A 25,988-nucleotide genomic window follows, 5' to 3' on the forward strand; every position below is an offset into this window, starting at 1 on the left:
TAAAAAATTCCAACCCACTTCACGTGTGTGTTCCCAATCTCTCTTAATAAGTTTCTTAAGTACAGGTCCTGAGCCATGTGTGGTGGGTGGCGCATGCCTATAATCCCAGCACTTGAAAGGTTGGAGGTAGGAAAATCAGGAATTCAGGCTATGCCTGGTTACAGAGTGAGTTTGAAGCCAGCCTGGGCTACGTGAGACTTAAAAACAAATACAGAATTTGACAAAGGCTAACAGCACTATTTACTGTAATTTTAAGTGAAGTATATGAGATTATTTTTTATAACAGAACTATGAGCAAAAGATGGTTTGCCTCGAATCATTTCTGTTAGCCGACTCTCCATTGTTAAGTCCCTTACCTAGAGTGTAAATGGAGGCAGGGCTAACTTCTAATTTATCTGTACTGAGAGTGACCGAATGCATCGTGGGATTTCCTACAGCCTTTCAGGAACCTCAAGTTGTATAGTCTTAGTGTATAAGCTGCTTCTTAAAGTAATCAGCAAAAAGAATGACGTTGCCTTTTGAGTCTTTAAAGAGTTTCCGTTCAGTCTTTAATCTTTCTGTTTTCCATCCACGACTCCCATTGATGCCGATTTATCGTGGGCCACTTTCTGGGCTGCTTGGGTCACTAGCGTAGAGCTTCTCCCAGCTTTCTTGGGTCTCGTGAGTGGCCGAGTGCACTGTCTTGGCCTTCATCCATCCAGCAGCAGCCCTGTGCTTCATGTGTCTTTGTGGTACAATGACCTCTTCAAGCGCACAGGCAGCCAGTGTCCCGCCTGTGTTAGCTCCTGGACGCTGCTGCCCCGTGTCTCACTGGCCGCAGTTGAGCTTGCTTCCTGTAAGTGATTCTTCAGCTTGGCTGTATTTGGGAGCCATCTGGAGAGCTGTAGAAAACACTGAGGCCTGGTACCTACCCCCACAGATTCTGATGTCATTCATGGTTTGGGGTGTGGCCTGAACTTTGGAATTTTTTTAAAGTTTCCTAAGAGATTCGAACATGCACTCAAGATTGAGAACCCCTGCTTGGGATTCTCTGTTGTTTCCTGGATTTGGTGAGGGTGAATGCATTTGTTTTCTTCATGACTTAACTCTTAGCTCTTCGACAAGCCTCCAGATTACTGGTCGGGAGCCAGTCTTGTGAATATCCATCCCTGAAGCTCCAACGTGTTTGCCTGTGTGTTGAGTATGTATGCACGTAATGTTAACAGCCAACACACAGAGAGCGTCTTATGACGTAGACACTGCACAGTGTCATATACACACTAACATTTCATCCACAGCAATTAACTGATCTCTCAGGCAAACTCCGGGGAGCTCTCCTGTCCAGGGTCCGTAGAGTATCCATGACTGCCACATCCAACTCAGTATTTACACAGCTTCCCGTGTCCCTGGGTGCCAACATCATTCCCCACACTGCTTTTAGCCTCCAGTAGACCTTGTCAAATCCCAAATTCCTGTCCCTGGCATAGGATTTGGACAGGAAGCTCCTTCCTCATTTCCTTCAGTAGCAAAGTGATGATGAAAACCTTTAATAGCCACTTCACAGACTGACTCTGTGTGAGGATTTCTCAAGACTCCCCCTATGGAAAGTGCATTCTCCCTAATGCACAGCAGGTGCTTATCAAACAATAGCTATCATTAGTATTAAGAAATGCTGCTATCATCAGAGCTTCCCATTCCTCCCCTTGCTTTTCTGCTAATTTGTGTTTCGCATGCTCGGGGTTCCTCTGAGTCACCACACTCCTGACTAAGTTCTCATCCCCTCAGGCCTCAACTGCAGGATAAACGCCTAACTGCTCCTCCGCCCTCCCGCCCTTCTTCCTCTTTCCCACCCTTCATCTGCCCTACACCCTCTGCTGAGAATTTCTCTAATCAAATACCACTTTAGCATTGTTCCCTTTCCTTTCCTCAATATTCTGTAAAGGTGCAGCCCCCCCCCCCCATTCCCAACACCAGCGTCAGAATTTTTAAATCTCTCTTCTGATTGGCTCCAGCCCCTGTCTCTCCAGCATGCGCACCATGCTCTCGGTTATGGAGCATCTTCAGCATCTGTTGAACACACATTCAATATTTAGTCTAGTTCTTGCTTCTCTGAACCAGTATAAAATTCAGACTCTTTTCTATTTACACGTTCAGTGTTACTTAATCTTCTCGTTATTGTGACCAAATACCGGACAGAAAGGGACTTAAGAGAGGGAAGGTTTGTTTGAGTTTAAAGTTAAAGGGGATCCAGTCCATCGTGTCAGGGAAGACGTGGCAGCAGGGGCAGGTGGCTGTTTATATTGCATCCTCAATCAAAGAGCAGAGAGATGGATTTCAGGTACCAAGCCCTCTTCTTTTCATTCACTCCCAGACCCCCAGACCCTGGAATGGTGCCACTAACATTTAGGGTGGGTCCTCCTACCTCAATTAACCAGAACTAGAAATTCCATCCCAGACATGCCCAGAGGCTTGTTTCCAAGGTGATTCTGCATCCTATGGACTTGGCAATTAACCACTTAGGCTCCAGCTAAGCTCCTCCCTGAGGTCTTGTCCATTCTGATCTTCGCACACACATTACTTTTCTGTGACACTATTATCTTCTCTACTACTGATCTCAAAGGCAAATACCCAGGAGGTCAGGCAGCCAGCCTGTGTCACTGAGTGGATGTGTGGGAGTGGAGTCCACGGAAGCATCCACCTGTCTCCTCTAGGAGGTTAACGCCATTTGTAAGATTTCTTCTAACTTTCAAGAGAAAAACATGTTTTTCTTTTACTTGAAATCTAATAATAATTTTTAAATGCAACTAATCTAGCTTTTTTTTTAAACTGTAGGGGGCAAACAGTAGACTGAGGATGGGTATAGCCCAGGGCTATAGTTTTTATCTCTTCTGTTCTACAGTTTCTATCCATTCCAGTTTAAGACTTAATTATTTGGTATGTTTTATTTCTGCCTTCTCAGCCAGGGCATCCATTGTTGACTATAACACAAGATTAGCAGTCAATAACTATTCTGTAATTCCTCATTTGTTAAGGAAATTTTTGCTAGGCACAATGGCTCAAGCCTGTAATTGACGCACGGTGAGGCCATGGCAGGAGGCTGGAAAATCCAAGGCCAATCTAGGGTAACTAGCAAGCTCCTGTCTCAACAAAACAAATAACAACAAACCCACATATATGACAGACACACACACCCAGAAAAAAAGAAGGAAAAGCAATCTCATGGAACTCGCATGCTGTGTAAGGACAAGACTATAATTTAGTTTCTGCCTCTGTCCTGTGTCCAGCCTGACATCCCAGCATGCTACCTAATCACTTGTGACACATGGATTTTTCTGTGGAAAGAGGAAGAAGCCATGTCATATTTATACCTTATAAATAACACTTTATTAGTAATAAATGGCATGCTTTTAATCTATTGCTATTGATGGTACTTGACACATTGAGAATGCAGTAAACATTTTTTTATTAAGAAAACTTTTTTATTCATTTTACATATCAATCACAGGTCCTCCTCTTCCCTCCTCCCGTCTCTCCAGCTTCCCCTCCCCCACCCCACCCCCTATTCCCTCCTACAAGAAGGTAAGGCCTCCTATGGGGAGTCAGCAGAGCCTCTATGAGAATGCAGTCAATAATAATACTGCTTATTCTTTGTGCAACTCCAAGATATAAATTCCTCTCACAGCTATGCTTGAATTCTGTTTTTAGAATAATCATTTTATTTTGCAATGTAAGATAAATGTAATTGTATCTCTAAAATCATCCTTAAATGTCATGCACATCTGAGAACATCTTCATGGGGCTCCCTGTGACTTCCCTTACAGTTTCCATGATACTGTTTCAACAGCAAACAGAGATACTCCGTCCTGAATAGTTGTCCTTAGACATGAATAACTCTTTGACTCACTCTGGTTTGTATGGAAAGGGGAACATATCTGAGAAACACGTGAGCAAGTTTAAACAGGGTCTTCATTCTCAGTCGAAAAGTGACAAAGAGTCTCTCATAAGACCTTCCTTAAGCTATGTTCAGGCCTTCATCTTTGGGTGTGTGTGTGTGTGTGTGTGTGTGTGTGTGTGAGAGTGTGTGTGATCCAGAAGCCGAAAGCAGTGCCTCAGTTTCCTTTGTTAACCTGTGGTGGTCTTTCATGGTGTTGTGACGGTGCTGGCACAGGGCACGGATCCAGATTGTTCTTTTGTGGTTGCTGCAGGTACTCAGCGTGCCAATGCCCGGGCGCCAGCCCCTTACAAGAGAGATTTCGAAGCCAAACTAAGGAACTTTTACAGGAAGTTAGAAACAAAAGGATATGGACAAGGCCCAGGGAAATTAAAGTAAGTAGAAATGACACAAACCACGTTTATAGATGGTGAATGGGTAGGAAGCAGTCTTTATTTTAATGGGCATTGTTATTTTGGAGTTTATAAATTATACTGTAATGATGTAAAATGTTCAGGAATTAAGCACTAGTAAGCTTATGGTTTTTCAATCAAGCTAGGACTGTGTAAAACCACGGACAAAGCCAGGCAGTGGTGGCGCACGCCTTTAATCCCAGCACTCAGGAGGCAGAGCCAGGTGGATCTCTGTGAGTTTGAGGCCAGCCTGGGCTACAGAGCGAGTTCCAGGACAGGCTCCAAAACTACACAGAGAAACCCTGTCTCAAAAAAAAGAACAAAAACAAACAAACAAGACACCCTGTGCCCTGAGTGCCCGAGGGAGGACCAGCCTCCATGCTTACTGCCCCAGGCACAGTCAGTTCCACTTTCCTGGACCTCCAAACACATCCGCCCAACCCCAAGTCCGTATCTCTCTGAACTGTGCTTTTCTCATACTGGAATTACCAAGGTCTTCCCAAGTTCAGGCTCCCTGTCATTCCCATCGTCACTGTTGACACTGAGAGTGAGTTGACACCTGTGGAAGATGACTTTGCCGTCATCACAGTAGATTGTCACATGCGTCGTTCATTTTTATCCACCCCTCGGGGAATCTCAAGATTCACTTAATTTAAATTAAGTACAATTGTAAACTCTCCTGCTTTGTAGGACACACACTTACACACACTCACACACACACACACACACCCTCCTTTGTCTCACTGAACATTCAATAATTGAATTCCATGCTTAGGTGCATTCCAGCCTTAAAGGATTACTTTATAGTGTTGTTCTTTCTTTAGTTCTCTGTCTCTGTCTCTCTCTGTCTCTGTCTCTCTGTCTCTGTCTCTCTGTCTCTCTCTGTCTCTGTCTCTCTCTCTCTCTCTCTCTCTCTCTCTCTCTCTCTCTCTCTGTGTGTGTGTGTGTGTGGTATGACCTCTTTCTTTCTGGGATAAATGTCTTGGCTACTCAGAGAGGACTCGTGGGTTTTTTACAGGCCAGGGATTTACCCGTGATTCTCTTGGGTAACTTTTGCTCTTGCTGGTGTTCAAGTGCAGACAGCAATGACGTTAAGAAGCCTCACTCCTCACCTAGTTAATTGTGGTACATAGACATTCAATGTCAAGAGAGATAAGGAAGCAGAAATCATCTCTTAATGCACTTTCCACATCGTCTCTCTGGGGACAGGTTAATTATCCGAAGGGACCACCTGCTGGAAGATGCTTTCAATCAGATTATGGGCTACTCCAGAAAAGACCTGCAGAGGAATAAACTGTATGTCACCTTCGTCGGGGAAGAAGGGTAAGTGGAACAGAGAAGTGGTCTGTGCAACACAGGCTGTGGCTGCAGAGCGGATGTTTCTCCGCATCTGCGGTTCCCAGAACAGGAAGTCCTTCTGGCAGGAAGTGTGCTCAGACGCTTAAACATTTGCCTTTTTTGTTGTTGTTGTTGTTGCTTCCTCTGGTTTTTAAATCATTTGACATGTAATATATATATATATATATATATATATATATATATACTTTTTTTTTTTTAATGAAAACAACTGTTACCTATAATTCATTCTTTCAGTGAGAAGGCCGGGTTGGTTGCTCTTCTCTGCGTCTATCCACCTTTTGAAAGGGAAAACGCTGGAGCTTTGAGGGGAAGGGAACAAGGAACTGCAGTTTACATCTTGGTTTCCACCCTGGCGCTCTGAGTAGAACGTGTGTCGCCTGTTCAATAAGCCCCAGTTCAAAATCACAGATCCTGCCGCTCTGCCCAGAGGTGCCCACAGCAACCACGCCAATGCCTCCGCTCCCGTCCCCGCCTCCAGTTCTCTTCCTTTGGGAGGGCAGCATACCTCCCAATATAACCACCTACTGTAAACAAACCTTGCAACATGACTCCTCCATGAGTGTGCTCATCTAGATAAGGGTTGGGAAACAAGGGCTGAGGCTCCCACACTGAGTCTGCGGCACCCCAGGTAGACCTAGCATAGCCTCTGACTGATAGCTAACTTCCCTCATGGGCCCCTCCTCCTTCCTATCTCAGGACTCAGGGCTTGCTTTGTAGCTTGTAGCTACTAGACACAATTAAAAAAGGCCATGCCCAGGCTTAATACATGGGGAGGTGCTTAGTCTTACTGTACTGCAACTTGATGTGCCGTGTTTTATCAATACTCATGGGAGATCTGCCCTTTCCTGGATGGAGATGGAAGAGGAGGGGATTGGGGGCGGGAGGTGGGGAAGTGGGGAGAGTGAACTGGGAAAGGAGAGTGGGGTGGCGGGAAGAGGCTGCTGCTGGGATATAAGATAAATAGATGATTAATTTAAAAAAAAAATGCCACACAGTCATCCAAACTCTGGTTGTGTTCTGTTGGACACTGTTGGCTTGGGTATTTGTTTATTAAGTAGTGCTGAGAAACTTTGGGCCTTGCGTAGATGCTCCATCAGTACTCCGAGATCTAATCCCCAGCCCTTTTCTAGTTTTTATTTTGAGAGAGGGTCTTAACAGAATGCTCAAGCTGGCCTTGAACTTAGTCCGTAGCCCAGTGAGACCTTGAAAATTGCAGTTCTCCTGTCTCCACCCCCTTGTCACTGGGGTTCCAGCCTGTGCTACCAAGCCCAGTAGTTTGGATCGCTTTAAGAACCCCCCTCTGAGTCTTAGCCAGTGGTGAAGAAGGTTAAGGAGCCATAGTAGTGATAGCCAACCAGCTTGCCCCCTCTCCCCCGCCCTGCCCAGTGTGTGGTAGATGGATGGAGGTTGAAAGCACAGTGTCCAAAGCTGTCTTCTCACACCCGTGGACCGTACCAGGATTTAAGAAACACCCCTTATCTTTAGTCTGTCCTGTTGTTTTTTTCCCCCCCTTGGAATGCATTTTAACATTCCAGATAGTGACTGCACACATGAAGTTTGGACTTCAGTGTCTCATGACTAATGTACACATGTAAATAGACTCGGAACTTGTGTTCATCTGCTTAAAGCTGCAGGTGCGCGGTTGAAAACAGAGGCAAGTGTCGTTAGCCTCCTCACAGGTATGCCAGGGATGTCAATTATTTCCTTACAGGATGAGTCTGGTTTGGATGAGAATGTTTTCTTCTCTTGGAGCTCCAGCTGCCTCCTCTTATTATTAAACCACAGACTTTTTTTTTTTTTTTTGACACACGATCTTGCTGTGTTGCTCAGATTGGCTGTGAACTTTCAGGCTAGTGACCTCAGTCTCCAAAGAGCTGATAGCTGGGTCTTCAGATGTACATTAGTACTTCAGGCTTGGGCCAGAGTTTGTTGAGATATCAGAAGTACACTTCAGAAGCCCTAGTGGGTACGTTTGAACAGAACAGATGTTTGTCATCCTGAAGTGGTCTACCATATTCTGAACTGATGGGATTAGTTCCAAGCAGAGCTAGATTCCTTTTTGTTTGATGACCTCTGGTAATCAAGTGCTTCCTGCCCCTGTCACACGTCTACTTCCCACGACACCAAAGGGAAAACAGAGAGAGTGTGTCTGGGGAGGGGTCTCAGTTACCAGAAACAGTCCCTTAATCTACTCCTCTAGGCATGGGTTATTGATACCGAGCTTCTGGACTCAGGCTCTCTCATGTGAGTAGCCTTTAGCTAGGACATAAGATGCAGGGTACTGAGAATACATCTGCTGGCTTTGGAAAAAGAAAATGGTTCTCTTGCTGAAAAACACAGAAACCTCAAAACTACAGGAAAGTTAAAAAAAACAACTTTTCAAAGAATGACTATCACATGAAAGCATATTTCTTTCTAGATTATAAAACATGCCCAGAGTTTCCCATTGAATTTTATAAATGGAACTTTTCTGTTTCTCCAGATTTAATGCTGTCAAATTATTTATTTATTGTTTTAAGTTCTTTGGGTTTAAGTCTACTGTTTGGCATTTAAAAACAAATATGTCTGTTGTTTGGATTTTGGTTTCTAGTTTTTCTCCAGTGCCAAGGTTCCTTGAAGAAAGTGTTGACTCTAGGCCTGGGACAAGAAGAATATCCAAGATGGAGCCGGAAGTGTCTCCTAGTACCTTCCACAAAGTGGGGAAGTTTTTCACAAGGCCAGAGCCACAGGGCACAGGAGCCAACAGAGTCCCCACTGACCAAAGTGGGAATAATCTCAGCTACAAAATGAATGAATAAAGGGATACTGAATTGTAACTCCAAGTGAATGAACACATGCTCAAATGAGGAAATAGATGGGAGAAAGGAAAATCTCTCCAAATAACTCAGGAGAATTTCATAAGTGTGGGTTGCATAGCGACTTTTCCCTAAATAATTCAGAAAGAGAAATGAGTTTGTTTTGTTGAAACCTGGCAAACATTGTCTCAGTCCTAAGTCATGTGTTCAGTGTGTCCTTCATGTGAGAACAACACTTTACCCAAATCTATAATCAGTCTTGCTACAGGAAAAACACGGGACAGTTCCCAGTTTTTCCAATATATTGTAAGAACCTCTCACCAGTAATCTCGAAAGCCATTGAGGACATTGAAAAAAACAAGAGTTTGAGAGAATGCTATAGTCAGGAAGAGATGTGATGCTTAAATGAAATGACACTTCCTGGATGAAATTGTAGAGAGAGCAGGTGAAAGAGAATGAAGTCTGGATAAAGTACGAATTTTGTTAAGAGTTATACATCGGTAATGGCTCGTTAATGTGACAGTCACTGAACCAAGTTTTGTGAAAGAGTTTATTCCCAAGGGAGTGGAGCCCTGAATCACAGATACCCCTGCCCAGGGATAGGATTAGAGGTCTTAGTAAAGAGACAGGGTGGCCTGAAGTGTAGGGAAACATTAACTGAAAATAGGGTCCACTCCATGCATGGTCATCCTCTTCACGGGACTCGTGCAGAGGACAATCACACCATTAGTGTGATCTAAAAACGTCAAATACGTCACACTGGTGAGGCCCACTTGAGACAAACAAGCATGGCTCCAAGTTCCTGAAAAACAGCTTAGGCAACCATTGCCTCTGAGTATTATCAGCAGAGAGGACGGTGGGAGGGTACTGGCTAGCTGGTGGTAGGTCAGGTGAGGCTAGAGGCCTTCTTTAGGGTTCCCATCAGATGTATCGATGAGGAATGTTCTATACTGATGAGAGGAATTCATAAAGGCTATGCAAGAGGTCTTTGCACTAGCTTTTCTTTTCTTTTTCTTTCTTTTCTTTTTTTTGGTTTTTCGAGACAGGGTTTCTCTGTGTAACTTTGCGCCTTTCCTGGAACTCGCTTTGGAGACCAGGCTGGCCTCGAACTCACAGAGATCTGCCTGCCTCTGCCTCCCAAGTGCTGGGATTAAAGGCGTGTGCCACCACCACCCGGCTGCACTGTCTTTTCTTATAATTCTAAATTAATAGGTTTGGCAAATGAAAACATTTGCTCAGGATTTGGAGAGATTTAGCTGATGTTTCCTTTTTGAGTTTTCTTGTTGCCTTGTTGTTAGATGGCTGACTTCTCTGGGATTAGTTTCAGTATAGGCCTCTGTCATCACTTACGGTCTGTAGAGTAAGTACATAGAGTTAATTTTGTGACAAGTCTAAATTAATACTAATTTTGGCGTTCAAAGAGTATTATTGTGTGTCAACTTTATACTAGCCAAGAGGGATCGGCACTTTGCAGTTATTGTTGATACTATCTCAGTGATTTTATTTCCAATCTGACAACAGTCAGTCTAGCTTTGCCAAAGCATAAAGAACAGTGGATTTACTTTTAATGACAGTGCATTTTCCTGTCTTCCAAAATAGCAGCTTCACAGAAACGAGAGCTATGCTTTATGCTGATTCTTCACATATATCTGAAACACAATATATAGATTGTTCCAGAAGTAAGGAGTCTATAGGATAATGTAGTTGCTATTTGAGGTAGAAAAAACCCCAGACCATTGGAAATGCCTGTCTTCAGTTACATCCTTGGACCTATAAATGTAGGTGCATTAGAACAACTTATTCTTTCACTAAAACGACTCTCTGTGATAGCCTTGGGTTTTCACAAAAGGTGGATAGTTCCTAAGCACCGTCTTGGCATTAGTAGTTTCATTAGGCTAAAGCTGGGAGTTGTGTTCTAGGGACTAGGATCCCCATCAAGCTTGGTATGGTTGTGTTGTCTCACAAAGTCAGGGTAGGGGAAGAGAGCAGGGGCAGAATTGCCGAAAACACTCACCCTGCTCAAAGGTGGGGAGAAGTGGTTTGTCGCCTATTTCTGAGGAGCCTTGGTCTGCCTAGCAGTTGCTTATGGGATGGAGGAAAACATGGGAGATGCTATATATTCTTCTTTGGTGTGTTGTTTTTGTTAATTAATGATCCTTGCAGCCAAAGCTCATGTGGTATCAGAACTCAGGTAGATTCTGAGAAGGCATCCAAGCCGTTCCCTAATTCCTTGTACCTCCAAACTAAAGAAATAATGTCCTAGACAGAGATGTTGACTCTGGGATTGTTCCGCCTCTTTTTTTTTTTTTCTTCTCTGAGGCTCTGTAAAGGGCACCTTTATTTAAGAAAGAATGAATTCATTATGTGCAGAGTGCTGTCAAGATGACATCAGTCATCAGTCTCGCCAGCCACACTAGACTAGGAAGGGGCGTATGCAAAAAGTTTTCTTTTGGGGACCTGTTTGTAGGATCTTTCTGTATTCCCCTGGGATAGGGACATAAAAATAACCAGGGGTTGGGGATGACTTGAAATAGTCCCTCGCTCACTGCTCATTAATTAACCAGTAGTCCTCACATATAACCAAACTGGGGTCTGAGCTGTAAAGCTGTAGGGCGTCCTTTGAACTTGGGTTGCTGCTTTGTCTCTGGAGAGAGGTATCCACATCATTTGAATCATCCTAACCTGCCAAAGAAGGATGCTCTGTAGCCACACTCTGACTTGGTACCACCAAGTGCAGCTGTATCTTATGAGACTTCCTTCCTCAGCTCCAGTCTTTGTTACGTGGCTCCAAAGTGAATGCTCCTCTGCTCTAAATGCCTGTGGCTGAATCAGAAGGTGCCTAGGCCATGTGTGCTTGGATAAACTTAAGGGAAAATATAGTGTGACTTCCTGAGGCTATCACCACATTCTCTCATCTTTTCAGTCTGTTTCCATTGGTCAAGTATTTTGGTTTTGGTGATTTTTAGTTGAAATATAAAAAATAGGAGAATAAAATTAACTATCTTAACGCATGTCAAATGCTGTTAATAACTCACGTAGTGGGCCAGGCCAGCAACGTGATGATGGGTAAAGTGCTTTGTCAGCAGGCTGTGCTTGGGACACCATGGCTACCCTACCGACATCTGTGCTTACTCAGAAATGCCCTCAGATGCAGCTGTTATGTGGCTACACACCCGTTGTCCGGAGTTTCTGTATTTCCTTGCCAAGCCTTTAGCTGTGGAACCAACCTAACTGGCTAAACAGGAATTTAACAAACGATCCCTGTGATATGAGTCACGTTAACTATTTATATGGAAGAGGTGTTATAGTAGCTGTGTGCCCACATGCCCTGCTGTGACATGTTTCATTGAATTTGCTAGACCTAGATAGAAAGTTGAAGCCCACGACATACTCCTAAATATGCAGTTCTGCATTTGGAGTTAAAACCAAATTAAAGGAGAATGACTAGCTTGGCTTTGGAGTGACTCTATTCGTGTTTCAAGAGTTGAAAAAAAAAAAAAGGAAGATAAAATGTTTCCCAGTTAAACGTGCATTTCCTTCTAAAGGCGCTGTTTGTTTTTTTCTCTACTGAGGTGAGTTTTGCTTTCCAGCTTAACTCCTCAGAGAAGATATGTTTGTCGTCAGCCACAAGAGGAACGGATCAGTAAGGCCATTGTTGTCTTAACAAACTTGACCACGTTAGAAGATATTACACTGTGAACTTTCTAAGCCTACTCACTTGTGTGACAGTAGTTTCAGACTGAGTCATTTCTTAGGGATTAGCATAGTTTGCTCATGGCACTGAATTAGTGTACCACCACCCCATAGTAAACTGGCTCACATTCATTCACACAGCCAAATGCCAAATGCCAATATAAGTGATGCTAATTTTCTTTAGAGAGCATCAGGGAGCTCTGTGTATTTAGCGCCTACTGAATATCATTCTGCAAAAAAGGAGTGTCTTAGTTAGGGTTTCTGTTGCTGTGATGAAACACCGTGGCCAGAAAGCAAGTTGGGGAGGAAAAGGTTTATCTGGCTTACGATTCCACATCACAGTTTATCACCACAGAAATCAAGACAGGAACCCAAGCAGAACAGGAACCTGGAGGCAGGAGCTGATGCAGAGGCCATAGAGGGTTGCCGCTTACTAGCTTGCTCAGCCTGCTTTCTTGTAGAACTCAAGAACCACCAGCCCAGAGCTGGCACCACCCACAATGGGCTGGGCCCTCCCCCATCGATCACTAATTAGGAAAATGCCCTACAGGCTTGCCTACAGCCTGATCGTATGGAAGCATTTTCTTAATTGAGGTTGCCTCCTCTCAGATGCCTTTAGCTTGCGTCAAGTTGACGTCAAACTGTCCAGCACAAGGGGTGTGACAAAATCACCTGCTCTCAGTGTGGTCAGAATCTAAATTTATGTACGGGGGAGGCAAATACACGTGGGTCCTTAGAATATACTCTGGTAAGTGCAGTATTATTGAAATATTCAAAGTGAAATCTTAGGGACCACCCCGCAGGCTCACTTTCTCGGTTTGCCTATTACTTCAGCTCCCTGTGACCCCGGGATCCTGTGGGCCTCTGCAAAGTGAAAAGCCCAGCAGAGGAGCGACCACAGCAAGTCAGAGAGTGTTTATGGCTCCTTGGAGGAGTCTCACTAAAGATGTATAGTAAGCCAGATGTTTTAAGAAAGCATTTCCCTCCTCCCTGTTTTTGTAACAACAGTTGGCAAAGCTTTTCTATACAGAGACTGATAGTAAACACCTTTAGACTTTGCCCAGCGTACATTCTCTGTGGCACGTACACACCTGAGCATTTTATCAGGACATGGCAACAGGCTACACACAAGCCAGCCCAGTGCATTTCAGTATAGCTTTATTTACATATCCTGGACTTCGGCAGGTTTACCCTCAGGACAGCGTTTACCAAGCCCTGTTCTATAAGCAATATTGTTTTCATCTTGATGGACAGTTAAAATTTACTGAAGGGCAGGACATATCGGATAACCATAAAATGAAATAAGGACACTTGTTTAGGGTTCGAGACCTGGCCTCAGTCTTCTCTAGAAAAAAAAATGAGGTAATTTAACATAATTATTCCCATGATGTCTTGGACAATTGGTGTCCTAGCTTTATCTCTGTGGCTGTGATAAACACCATGATCAAAAGCAACTTGGGGAGGAAATGATTTATTTCATCCTATAAATTATGGTCTGTCATCCAAGGAGACCAGGGCGGAAACTCTAGGCAGGAGATTGAAGCAGAAATCGTAGAGGAGTGCTGCTGACTAGCTTGCTTGAAATCTCCCAGTCAGCTATCATACACTACCTGGATCACCTGTCCACAGGTGCCATTGTCTACAGTGGGCTTGGCCTTTCCACATCCATTAACAGCTGAGAAACTACCACCTAGACATGCCCACAGGCCAAGCTGATGGCGGCAATTCCTCAGTCCAGGTCAATGAGATGAAGTGGCGTCCCCAGGAGGTGGGGTAACTTCAACCCGCTTTAGCGAAGGAAAGTGTTCAGCCTTACTTAGCTCCTTCGCCACACCTCAGGGTTGGGGTCAGCTCCAGGGGATCCCCACCTGTGCAGTGAGAAAAGGCTAAAGGAGGTGACCTGCTCAGGAGTAGAGAAGGAGCAGATACCAGAGACCGAGGCATCCAAAGATGGAGTCCTACCAGGAGTAGCTTGTTGGAAACCGTTCCCCCTCAAGACCTAGATGAAGGCTTGGACTGGACCTGGCATTTCAATCTTTGTTGGAAGGTTGTGTGCAAAGACTGTCCAAGTGGAAGGTGTCGGCGGCGGCGGCTGCTGTTGCTGCTGCTGGCGACCTCTGAAGCCAGAACTAGGAGAGGAAGAGGAAGCCACAAAAAGACTGCATGATGGGGGTGGTCTGGGCTTCCAGGTACCTCTGAGTGGCCTCAGAGAGGCCTGAGGATGGCCTTCCTGGCCTATCCTGAAGCCACAAGTTGACTTCCCTATAAGCAGTTATAATGACAGGGCCACCACGCCACTGTCGTCATAGCCTGATTGACTTCTAGAGTTGCAAGTACCTGCCCTTCTCTGCCCAGTAGGTCTCCCACAGGTGCCCTGTGGGTATGCATTGAGGAGCGTACAGTCTTTACCCATGCTGTGCTGGACAGCTTTAACTGTGCTACTTACGTTTCTTTGTTTTCTTTAAAGATTTATTTATTTATTATGTACACAGAAGAGGGTGCCAGATCTTATTACAGATGGTTGTGAGCCACCATGTGGGTGCTGGGAACTGAACTCAGGACCTCTGGAAGAGCAGTCAGTGCTCTTAACCTCTGAGCCATCTCTCCAGCCCTTACGTTTCTTTTAATGTAGATTAGAAAAAAGTTGAACTAGCACTTGGAAATTTCAAAAGTGTTATGTAAGACAGTGTGCAGTTAAAAAAAAAACGAGTTGATTTATTGAAAATAGATATTAAGTAAATAATGGTATCGATAGTCAGATATAACAAAAGTGGGAAATTAATATGTGAATTGTTGAAGTCCACACTATGCAAAATCAGTTACACTATCACTACATAAAAAGGTCATTTTTATTTTGTTTACGTTTTTATTTTTCCAAATCCTCTGCCTATAACAGGATTATTTTCTAGGTCATAAAATTCCATCACTGGAAAAGGCCCAGATGATTCCACTTTCATTTAAAAAAAAAATACAATAGTGGAAGCCAGGTGAGGTAGTGCATGCATGCCTTTGTTCCCAGCATTCAGAGGCAGAAGTAGGTGGATCTCTGCAAGTTTGGAGTTTGAGATCTACATAGTTAGTTCCAGCCCGGCCAGGGCTATAGAGTGAGACAGGATTAAAGGGGCTGGAAAGATACCTCAGTTAGTAAGTAACAGGAGGGCTTGAGTTCAATACCCAGAACTTGTTCAAATCTTAGATGGTCTTTTAATAAAAAACCTGGAGCCTGATATTGGGGTGAAAGCTGAAAGATCGAAGCAGAGCAGCAGCCACTAGTTCTTACCACTACGAAATCCTCAGCCTAAAGAGAGTGAGTTCCTGTTTCCTCATGCCTTATGTACCTGTCTCTGCCCAGACATCTCTTCTTGGGATTAAAGGCCTGTGTGCTTCCCAAGCAAAGGCATGAGATCTCAAGTGCTGGCATTAAAGGTGTGTACCACCACGCCTGGCTCTGTTTCTCTCCTAGACTGGATCAATCTCTTGTAGCCCAGTGTGGCCTTGAACTCACAGAAATTCAGACAGGTCTCTGCCTCCTGAGTGACAGGATGTAAGTGATAGGATGCCACCACTGTCTGGCCTTTACATCTAATCTAGTGCTGCTGGTTCTGTCCCCTGATCCTCAGGCAAGTTTATTAGGGTACACACTATATCACCACAGGAACTCACCATTTTTAAATTGGTCCAGGCCTGTTAGCTCACACTTATAAGTTTAGCACTACTGGGAGTGCAGAGACAGGTGGATCCTTGAAGTTCACTGGTCACTTGTCATAGCCTGTTTGGTGAGCTCCAGGCCAGTAAGAGAGCCTGTCTCAAAAAGATAGGTGTCACCTGAAGACTTGTTGTCTGGCCTCTGCATATACACCACACACACACACACACACACACACACTACACACACACACACACACTAACACACAAACACATACACTATACACACACACAAACACACACATACACTATACACACACACATACACACACTACACACACACATACACACAAACACACACATACATACACACACACACACACACACTAACACACAAACACACACACTATACACACACACAAACACACACATACACTATACACACACAAACACACACATACACTATACACACATACACACACTACACACACACATATACACAAACACACACATACATACACACACACACACACACACACACACACACACACACACGCCTCAGTAATACCCAAATAGCAGATCTGGAAGAAGTAGGGGTGGCGGGAAGGATAAAGCAAACAAAAGACTCTGGAGGTGCTGGCTACCCACCTCACTCCCATGGTTGAATCTGTGTGTGTACTTTTTATAGAAGGGCTGATATAGTGTATTCATTTTCAATTTAGCATCTCAAGTAGCCTTATTTCAAACTTTTCTTTATTGCGCCCATCCCACTTGGGCATCGTTGGCCACTTGTTATTTCTCAAACCCTTCACCATCTTTAATTCCACTTCCCTCTGACCCTGAAGCTCTTGCAAGTCAGGTGGATTCGGCAGTGTGTCGGGCCTAGAGCTCCAGCCTGCCCGAGGACCTCCCTTAGAGAGCTGACTGCACCCTCTTTTCCCTTGTCTCTAGTTTTCCACGGTGTTTTATGATTTATACCTTTCACTGTGTCCTCTTATTCCTTTTTTTTTCTTTTTTGGCCTCTGATCTCCCTAAGGAGACTTTTTTTTCTTCCCCCATTCAGAAAATTTCCAGAAATCCCTGAGGCCTGCATTTCCTTTAAGTAGATGTAACTGCTTTCCTTTGTATGAATGAAACATTCCCATGACACACCTTTCCCTGTGACCTGGCATGGGACATTTAAGAAATGTATATTTGTGTGTGTTTGTATAAATCATGAGTGCACTGAGTATTATTTACATGTCTCATGGGTAGCTGGAGTTTTGGATATGAGCTGTATAAATGTCTAGTTTGTTATTTGGGGTCAAGAATACGGAGATAAGAATTTTTTCACTTCTGTTTGGATAGCCCTGATGTGTAGAATATCACTGTAATAAGTATTCTTTAGAAAGTTAAACACAGAAGAAAATATACCTAATACCTAGAAAAAGTAAAAGCTGATTATTCTTCATGTGGAGTTTTGTTGTTGTTGTTGTTTTACAGGTTGGATTACAGTGGGCCTTCCAGAGAGTTCTTCTTCCTGGTATCCAGAGAACTCTTTAACCCCTATTATGGCTTATTTGAATATTCAGCCAACGACACATACACAGTACAAATAAGTCCTATGTCTGCTTTTGTAGACAATCACCATGAATGGTAAGGACTTTGTTTCTGTGACAGTTATCTTCCCCTGTGGTACCCCTCCCTTTCCCCCCCCCCTCCAAAAGGAAGCCACATTTCTTTAAACATTTTCCCCTCCTGGTTAAAAATTACATTATCAGTCATATACCTCATTTGGATTTTTATTTTTGTTGTCAAAACTTAATTAATTCAAAAACTTTTGCATTAGAGAAATGTTACGGGTGATTCAATTCTTTTTTTTTTTTTTTTTTTTTTTTTTTGGCTTTTCGAGACAGGGTTTCTCTGTGTAGCTTTGCACCTTTCCTGGATCTCACTCTGTAGCCCTGGCTGGCCTCAAACTCACAAAAATCCGCCTGCCTCTGCCTGTCAAGTGCTGGGATTTAAAGGCGTGCGCCACCACTGCCCAGTGGGTGATTCAGTTCTTAGCTAGACCCAAGTCCAGTGGTTCTCAACCCCTCTAATGCTGTGACCCTTAAACACAGTTCCTCATGCTATGGGGACCCCAACTATAACATCATGTCTTTGCTACTTCATAACTGTAGTTTTGCTACTTTTATGACTCATGATGTAAATCTCTGATATGCAACCCCAAAGGGGTTGTGACCCACACCTTGAGAACCACTGCCCAGGTCCATCTGGTAGAGGCCAAGCAGCTTCACCAACAGCCTGGGGAAATCTGGCTTTGGGTAAGGGGAGCTGGAACAGCCGGGGCCCTGGCTGAGGCCTGTTCATATTTATTAGAGAGTGTGGGAGAGTGAGTGTGTGTATGCGTGCGTGCGTGCGTGCGTGCGTGTGTGTGTGTGTATAGTGTGTGTGCGCGTGCGTGCGTGTGTGCGTGCGTGCGTGCGTGTGTGTGTGTGTGTAGGGGTCCCCTGCAGGAAATGCAGGCAGCTCAAGTGCAGGAATAGGAAGTCAGTGCGGCACCCGCTCACACACCAGCACGTTTCAGCCACTTAACGCTGGAAAGCAGAGATTGCCTTTTGCTTAATTGATCACACTAAACCAAGGCAAACAATTTCAAGATTCCCATCTGGAGGTACTTATTCTGAAAAATCCCCAATTACACTCTTTCCAAACGTCCTTACATCTTTTTCAAATCCCTGCATTTGTAGACTTTAAATATTTACATAACTCCTATTAGCTTGTTCCCGGTCCTTCCCCCCTCTCTCCCCTTGCTGATAGTAACAGAGAAAGAACTTAAGTGGGAAAGGTTCTTGGAGTAATGCAGCTATTGATGTTGAAAAGCATTAACTCTGAGGACTTGCTCCTCAAGTTAACTTCTTGTTTAGTCACAACTTTGGCGGCCTCCTAACTCTGGCTGTTAACAGCTGTGCTAATGTAAGTGGAAATAGAGAGGGACTAAGCTGCCGGCCACTGACCTCAAAAAGCTTCCTGACTAAAATTACAGAGCCACAGTACTCTTGTAGGCATCAGGCTTTGAAGATCTGGAAACCAGGAAACGTGTGATGGAGAAAACAATTGTGTACCTCAGGCAGAAACCCCAGTCCGAACAGATCTGAATAATAAAGTTTCCAAGTTGATTCAGAATAGCATTTCATTTTGGAGAACAGAATGTCTCATGAGGAAAGCCCCCCAAATGCCTGTATGAATACTGTATGAGTGATGGTGTTTACCATCAGGAGTGAGGCTAGAGAGAGCAGGGATGGATGGGAACCTCCTCAATCTGCATAAGGGCTTTTCATCACAAGGGCATTGCTCCTCGTTTGCATGAGAGAAATTAACTAATATCCATGCACACAAACGGATGATGACATTTTCTCAGCCTTCTTAGCCTTTCTCAGGATCTCTTGGGATGATTTGGGGAAATTTCACTGAAAGGCTGTGGGGAATTCATACTGTCACATGCGGGGTGATACAGGGTGACATTGCCAACATGGAGTAAGGGTAAGGTGTCCCTAAATATTAGAGGAACAGATTTCCTCCACAAGTAAACACTGGCTAATGAAGACATACTCTAGAGTGCTCCGAATCTCTCACAGAGCTGGTAGGCCCGTAGTCCTGGACAAACATAGAGTTGAAATTCATTCTAGGAGGTAAACACAGCCCTCAAGACGCTGCTCAGTGGTGATCAGCTGCCTCGTGTGTCTCCTTCACAGGTTCCGGTTCAGTGGGAGGATCCTTGGTCTTGCACTAATACACCAGTATTTATTGGACGCCTTCTTCACGCGACCCTTCTATAAGGCTCTTCTCAGAATGTAAGCGAACGTCTGTGCTGGCGTAGTCAGCATGTAAAGCTCAAAAGTCCTTTCCTGGAGAGCTTTTTTCAAGGACCCTGTTTATCTGCACACTGTCACAAATCAGTTGTTGAGTGAATAGTAGTTTAAATTTCGAAAACAAATACAATTTCAAACATAGTTATTAGCTTCTAACCCTTAATTTCTGATTACCCACCAAATCTTTTTTTTTTTTTTTTTCCCTCCCTGAATAGTTGGTTCTCATCTGCGGCAACACATGTTTCTTTAAAACAACTGTACTTCAAACACAGCCCTGAGATTCTTGCGGCATCGATGCTGATTATTAATAGAATAGTTGTGGATTAGTCTTGGTGACTCATAGCCTGCGCCCCTTTATGAAGTGCGTGCTGTATTTTGCTCTAAGCACTTCCAACAGCTTGTTCTTGGTCACAGGTTCATTTTCTTTTGTTTAATTCCGGTTTTATTTTTGGTTTCTTTGTGAGGCATAGACAGTGCCATACTTCTTGAGACCTTCTTATATCAAAATAACAGTGTATGGGGCAGATGAAATTAGCGTCCATAGAACTTTTTCTTTGTTTCTGTCACGAGGAAAGAAAGCAATTATTGTAACAATGTAGAGCAAAACCAGCCCTTATATTCAGTCTGCAGTCACTTAGAAGACCAAGCAGAAGACAGATGTAGGGGGAGGAAGCTAGACATTCGACTGAAATTGCGAAGTTCTGAAGTACTGAGTCATGGCCGGGAGCTGTCTGGCACATCCTCCCATCAAGCCCATGGACCTGTTTCCTAAAGTGAAGGAGTCTGGACCTCAAATGAAAACCAACAGAATGAGACTTCAGTGTGCTCAGTAGGAAGACTTTCCTCCTGGGTGACAAGGACCAGCGACTTCTCACCTTTGCTGTCTCCCTGTCGTCTTCTCATAGTCTCATTAGGTTTCCTGAAAGCTGTACCCACTGCTTACGTTGACTGCTAAGTCACACCCTCCACGCGTGTTGGTTCTGGCTCCTCTCCCTCCATGAACACGTGCGAGCTACTGATGAGCGCTGCTTAGCCCTATCTTCTTAAATCACTTTGCTACTTCTGATGCTAATATTCAACTCTGGGGTAGCAGAGGCAATCAGAAACCAAAAGTTCTCTCTGTCACCCTCGAGTTTATCCCGGGCCTTTCCTGTTCTGACACTCGTGACACTGTGTTCTCCCTCTTCTCAGCCCTCTGTGGGCCTTTCCTCTGACATTGCCCTTCACCTTGGAGTTCCAGAAGCTTCCATCCCATGCCCCAGCTTTCCTCGGACAGAGGAAATTTCTCCACTTGCTTCTTCTCCTAAGCACCACGGAATCTAGCCCCCCATCTTGCTTTCTTGAGATGCAGGCTCATGTGAACAGTCCTCTGATCATCGCTTCTTGGGTGTTTCAGGGGGATCCCAAGTTTGCATAGTTAAAGTGGAACTCATTATGGGCCTTGAAGTGAAACTTCTATGTGTCCACCAGAAGTTCATGGTACACATGTTCTTGGTTATTATGGTTAGACGTCAGAAGGGGCCCTTAAACATGCATAGCAGATGCACAGTACAGGTTTTCAAGTTGTGTTCTCGGTGCTGTGACAAAATCCTTGGCCCGAGCGACTTAGGGAGAGTTTGTTTTAACTTACAGTTCGAGGAATGTTGGCCATCCCGGCAGGGCAGCTGGTCACATTCCATCCTCAGTCTGTAGCTGGAGAATTTTCTCCAGCTCCCGCCACCAAGTCCCGCCAGTCCCAGAGCCCACTTATAAAATAAACACACAGACTCTTACATTATTTAAACTGCTTGGCCATTAGCTCAGGCCTGTTATTGTCTAGCTCTTACTCTTATATTTAGCCCATTTCTATTAATCTTTACTTTGCCACATGGCTCATGGCTTACTGGTACCTTACATCTTCCTTGTCCTGATGGCGGCTGGCAGTGTCCCTCCCTCAGCCTTCCACTTCCCAGAATTCTTCTCCTTGTCCCGCCTATACTTTCTGCCTAGCCAATGGCCAATCAGTGATTTATTTACTGACCAATCAGCAACACACTTGACATACAGACCATCCCACAGCACATTTCTCTTACTTTGACTACGTTACTGAAGTAATGTTAATTGCTTTCCATTCCATTTTAAACAATCTCTTCAGTATCTTCCAGAAGAACTGTTTATAACTCATCTCCCTCCCTGGTTACACCATTCCTTGTCTTGAACCCCCATGATCCTTAGAGTGGCACTCAAGACTTGCTCTCAGCTACTTTTCTGTCCTCATTCTTAGGCTGCTGAGAGGGTCTTATGTTCAATACTCCAGGGCTTCCCGTATGTTCAGAGTATTCTGCACTCAATGCCTTTGGGTTTGTTTCTGTTATTCTCTCCTCCATTCCCCCTTTCCTCTAGCCCATTCCCTTTCTATCTCTAGAGTTTCTTCATCCTGAAAGATGTAATACAGGCCCCATCTGATCTAAGTAAGCTCTTTCACGGTCTTGGTACTTCCTTTTCTTCCTTTTTTCTTTCTTTTTGAGACAGAGTTTTACTCTCCAGCCCAGGCTGGGCTCAGACTTTGCAGCCCTTACCCAAGCCTTCCTGGGGTTGGAGCTGTGGCATGGATCGCCATGTCCAGTCTTGTTTTATTATTAATGAAGCAGTGTGCATTTTCAGCTGTGCATGAGTGTTAGCACACTGCCTACTCTGCTGTCAGCTCACACTTTATGGGAGCTTATCTACGGTGTGCCGGTCTCCCCAACAAGACCACTTCCTTCCCAGAGCAACAAGTTCACCAAGCAGTTATTAATACGTGTGGCATACATTCGATACCTAATAAATACCTAAAATAAACCAAATGAGACAACCCTTGACATTGAGCTAAAAGGCAAGACATTTCAAAACAAATTAATTACTGCCACCTTACACCAGGGCATATAAGAGTAACTAGCTCAAGTGGCTCTTGTCACTGCAAAGAGAAAACACCATCAGTGGAGTGAAGTACGGGAAAGTTTTGTGGTCATAGAAGAATTCTTTGGCTATTTTTATAGTGGTAGAGTAAAAACCATGAGAAAAGGGGAAATGGACGGACATCAGCTACAGCATCCAGTCGTTTTAAAAAGACAAGTGAAAAAGGTAAAGGGTGGTAGAGAAATCAATAAAAAATTTCAAATTGGGAGTACAATAAATTTTGATAGGATAAGATAGCGAAAGAGAATTTTGGTGCAAGTTTTCAACCTGTCCCAGGTCCAGATCTGGCACTGGTTGTGGATGACCATGTATATGGCAGTCATTCTTTGTACCTCCGGGTTCTGTTTTTGAGAGAAAAGATGGGTACGTGGTTCCTATGGCATTTTATGTACCCAGGATTTTAAAATGTATGCCATAATTCTGTCTTACTTCGGTAGTGTAATTGCCGAACTCGTGAATATTCCAAGTACCACAGCCTGTGGAATGGGTCTCGTGATTCTGGAGTTGTTTGCTGATAACGAGGTCTGTGTGTTTGCTTCTGTCTGCCATCCTAGCCTGTGTGACCTGAGCGATCTAGAGTACCTTGATGAGGAGTTCCACCAAAGCCTTCAGTGGATGAAAGACAATGACATCCACGACATCCTAGACCTCACGTTCACTGTGAACGAAGAAGTTTTTGGACAGGTCTGTTCCCTGCTAACTGAAGGCTGTCGGCTGGTGAAAAGTTAACTCTATGACTAAGATAAAACGCTAGTCTATTTGTGGCTTATTATGTGATTGAACCCAGGACTACTAAATTGTAGTAAGCTTGAGTACAGAGATTACTCTAATGCCAACTATAGTTTAAGTTTTTCTCATTTTTAGATTGTGAGAAGCATTTATTTATTATAAATAATCTTTTTATTTCCAACTCAAATGGATATGAGAAATGAGCATATCTAGAGATATCTAGAGATATGAGAATGTGTCTTACACAGAATTCATATGGATAGTCTCCGCTATCCCTGAGTTGAATATTAAATTATTTAATTGTAATATAAATTAAGATCCATTTAGATTTAAAAACTGTAATTGGTTGCTTTGAAACAGAGAGAATATTTTGGACAATGTGTGAAAGCAGAGACCATACTGGTTTTATTTTAAATTAATGGAAAGGAAGACTAAAAAATTTTGGTCAGGGGCTGTGAATTAGTTCTCACTAGGCATTGGGATTCGTCTGAGTTTCCTGCAGTTTACGTGCTTTGAAAAATGAGCTCTCAATTTAAGATTTACTAAGGTGTGTTTCTATTTTCCTTAAGTATGTCTTTTATACTGGCTCAGTAGGTGTAGTTGATTCTAAATCTTAGATCAGCGGTTCTCAACCTCTGTGGGTTGTGACCTTTTGGGGATTGAACGATCCTTCACGGGGGGGGGGGGGGGGGGTCGCCTAAGACCATCTGCATGTCTGACATTTACATTATAATTCATAACAGTTTCAAAATTACAGTTGTGAAGTAGCAATGAAATCATTTTATGGTTGGGGGTCAGCACAACAAGAAGAACTATCTTAAAGGGTCACAGCATCCGGAAGGTTGAGAACCACTGTCTTAGATTCTTCTTGCTGCTGTGGGATGCTCCTGAGGCAGAGAAGGGCCAGACGCCTGACCCCAGCTCAAGTGTATTGTTTGCTGACCAGCTCCTTTGCTTTTTAATGGCAGATCACCGAACGAGAGTTAAAACCAGGGGGAGCCAATATTCCGGTCACAGAGAAGAACAAGAAGGAGTACATAGAGAGGATGGTGAAGTGGAGGATCGAGAGGGGTGTGGTGCAGCAGACCGAGAGCCTAGTCCGCGGTTTCTATGAGGTAAGGCGTCATGGCAGATGTCTGCAGTCCATAGCTGGGCTGCCGGGCTGCTCTGCCGGGCTTCGAGTATAGAACATTTTCCTCTTCTCTCTCGCTGTGTCTACTCTTGCTCTTTTAATTCAAACTTTCAAATCTATTCCCATATATCTCCAAAGCACACATGTGAAAACTTCCTGTGCATGCTATTAGAGATCAACGAAATGAATGGTATACTGATTTCTAGGTGTGCCATTTTAATGGTTTAATGACTACTGATAACATGGAAGTTACGATTCTTACTCATACTCAGGTCTGCATAATCAAATCTCGTACTTGGTATGTGCAACGATTGTGTGTACAGGCCAGAACTGATCGCATATATTCCATGTCACTTTCTCTGTAAGATCACTGGATCTTCTTCAAAGGAAAAACAATGAACAACTGGATTAATCGATAGTCAGTTGTGAAGCAAAACCCTCCTATTCTAGTGCTCACCAGACCCTGCCTTGCTTAGCCTCTGAGACCAGAGGAGCCCTAGCATGTTCAGTGGGATATGGTGATCAACCAACACAAAACTTCTAGAGGCTCAGCCTACCAGCTTTCAACTAGAAACATACCTTCTTCCATCTGTAGAGACTACGACAAGATTCACATACGAGCGTCGAGCATAACCACAGTGCTCTTGAAATTCCCCGTGCCCTGCGTTTCTGATGAGGCTTCCTTGTGGCTGGCATTTCTCTAGGCTCCTAAGCCGGTGCTCCCTCTCCTCCACAGGTGGTCGATGCCAGGCTCGTGTCTGTCTTCGACGCACGGGAACTGGAGCTGGTCATCGCGGGCACAGCTGAAATAGACCTCAATGACTGGAGGAACAACACCGAGTACAGAGGCGGTGAGGCTGGGTTTATAAATGTCTAGATGTAAGTTACCCGGGGTGCCTGCTTCAAGCACGGGGCTGAGCACCGAGCAGACAAAGGCACTTGTTTTAATCACTGGTCTGCCGCTGTTTTCCTTGAGACCTTGGGCAAGGTCAGTCCCTTCCGTACCTAGTGACTTCATTAGTCAAAAAGGGGAAGGCCTGTTTACACCCCATCGGAGGATGTCATAACTCCTAATTGCTGGTGAAGAAATGTGATCCTGAGAACACCAATTAAGTATTGGATGACGTTGTTGGTGAGGCATGGGGAGCTTATATCCAGCTGGTCAAACCCCACCTGACTGATCTACATTCTACACCTCCAGATACCACACCCTTTCAGCTGCCTAACCCTCACAGGTCGGCTACAGTTCCTTGAGTTCTCTCTCAGTTATAAGTCACAGTTACAACACCAACAGGAACAAGATAGGGTTCTCAAAATTCAGCATGTCCATCTGCAAGGCCCTTCTCAACTGGAACATTGAGTTTGGCTGGAAAGGGAACCGTTGTAAACTCATTTTGAGTGGGACTCTTTGGAAGTGGCTCTTTGTAGATCAGTACACAGTTTTAGTTAGTCATTTGGACCAACATGATTGGGTTTGTTTCTTATTAAAAAGCTGAAACCTAAGAACAGCCCAGAGTTTTG

At 44.1% G+C, this 25,988-nt stretch overlaps 1 protein-coding gene across 1 annotated transcript in view; it reads left to right on the top strand.

Annotated features, from left to right (window-relative positions):
* Positions 1–25,988, top strand: part of Hecw2 (HECT, C2 and WW domain containing E3 ubiquitin protein ligase 2) — a 116,899-nt gene that overhangs the window by 71,084 nt on the left and 19,827 nt on the right. The window contains exons 12-18 of the mRNA XM_059278373.1: positions 4,185–4,305; positions 5,533–5,646; positions 17,298–17,450; positions 19,553–19,651; positions 23,161–23,290; positions 24,304–24,450; positions 25,204–25,318. Of these exons, the coding sequence (XP_059134356.1) occupies positions 4,185–4,305; positions 5,533–5,646; positions 17,298–17,450; positions 19,553–19,651; positions 23,161–23,290; positions 24,304–24,450; positions 25,204–25,318 (879 nt within the window). The remainder of the gene's footprint in view (positions 1–4,184; positions 4,306–5,532; positions 5,647–17,297; positions 17,451–19,552; positions 19,652–23,160; positions 23,291–24,303; positions 24,451–25,203; positions 25,319–25,988) is intronic.

This window comes from Peromyscus eremicus, chromosome 13 (assembly GCF_949786415.1).
Source record: "Peromyscus eremicus chromosome 13, PerEre_H2_v1, whole genome shotgun sequence".
Lineage (NCBI taxonomy): Eukaryota > Metazoa > Chordata > Mammalia > Rodentia > Cricetidae > Peromyscus > Peromyscus eremicus.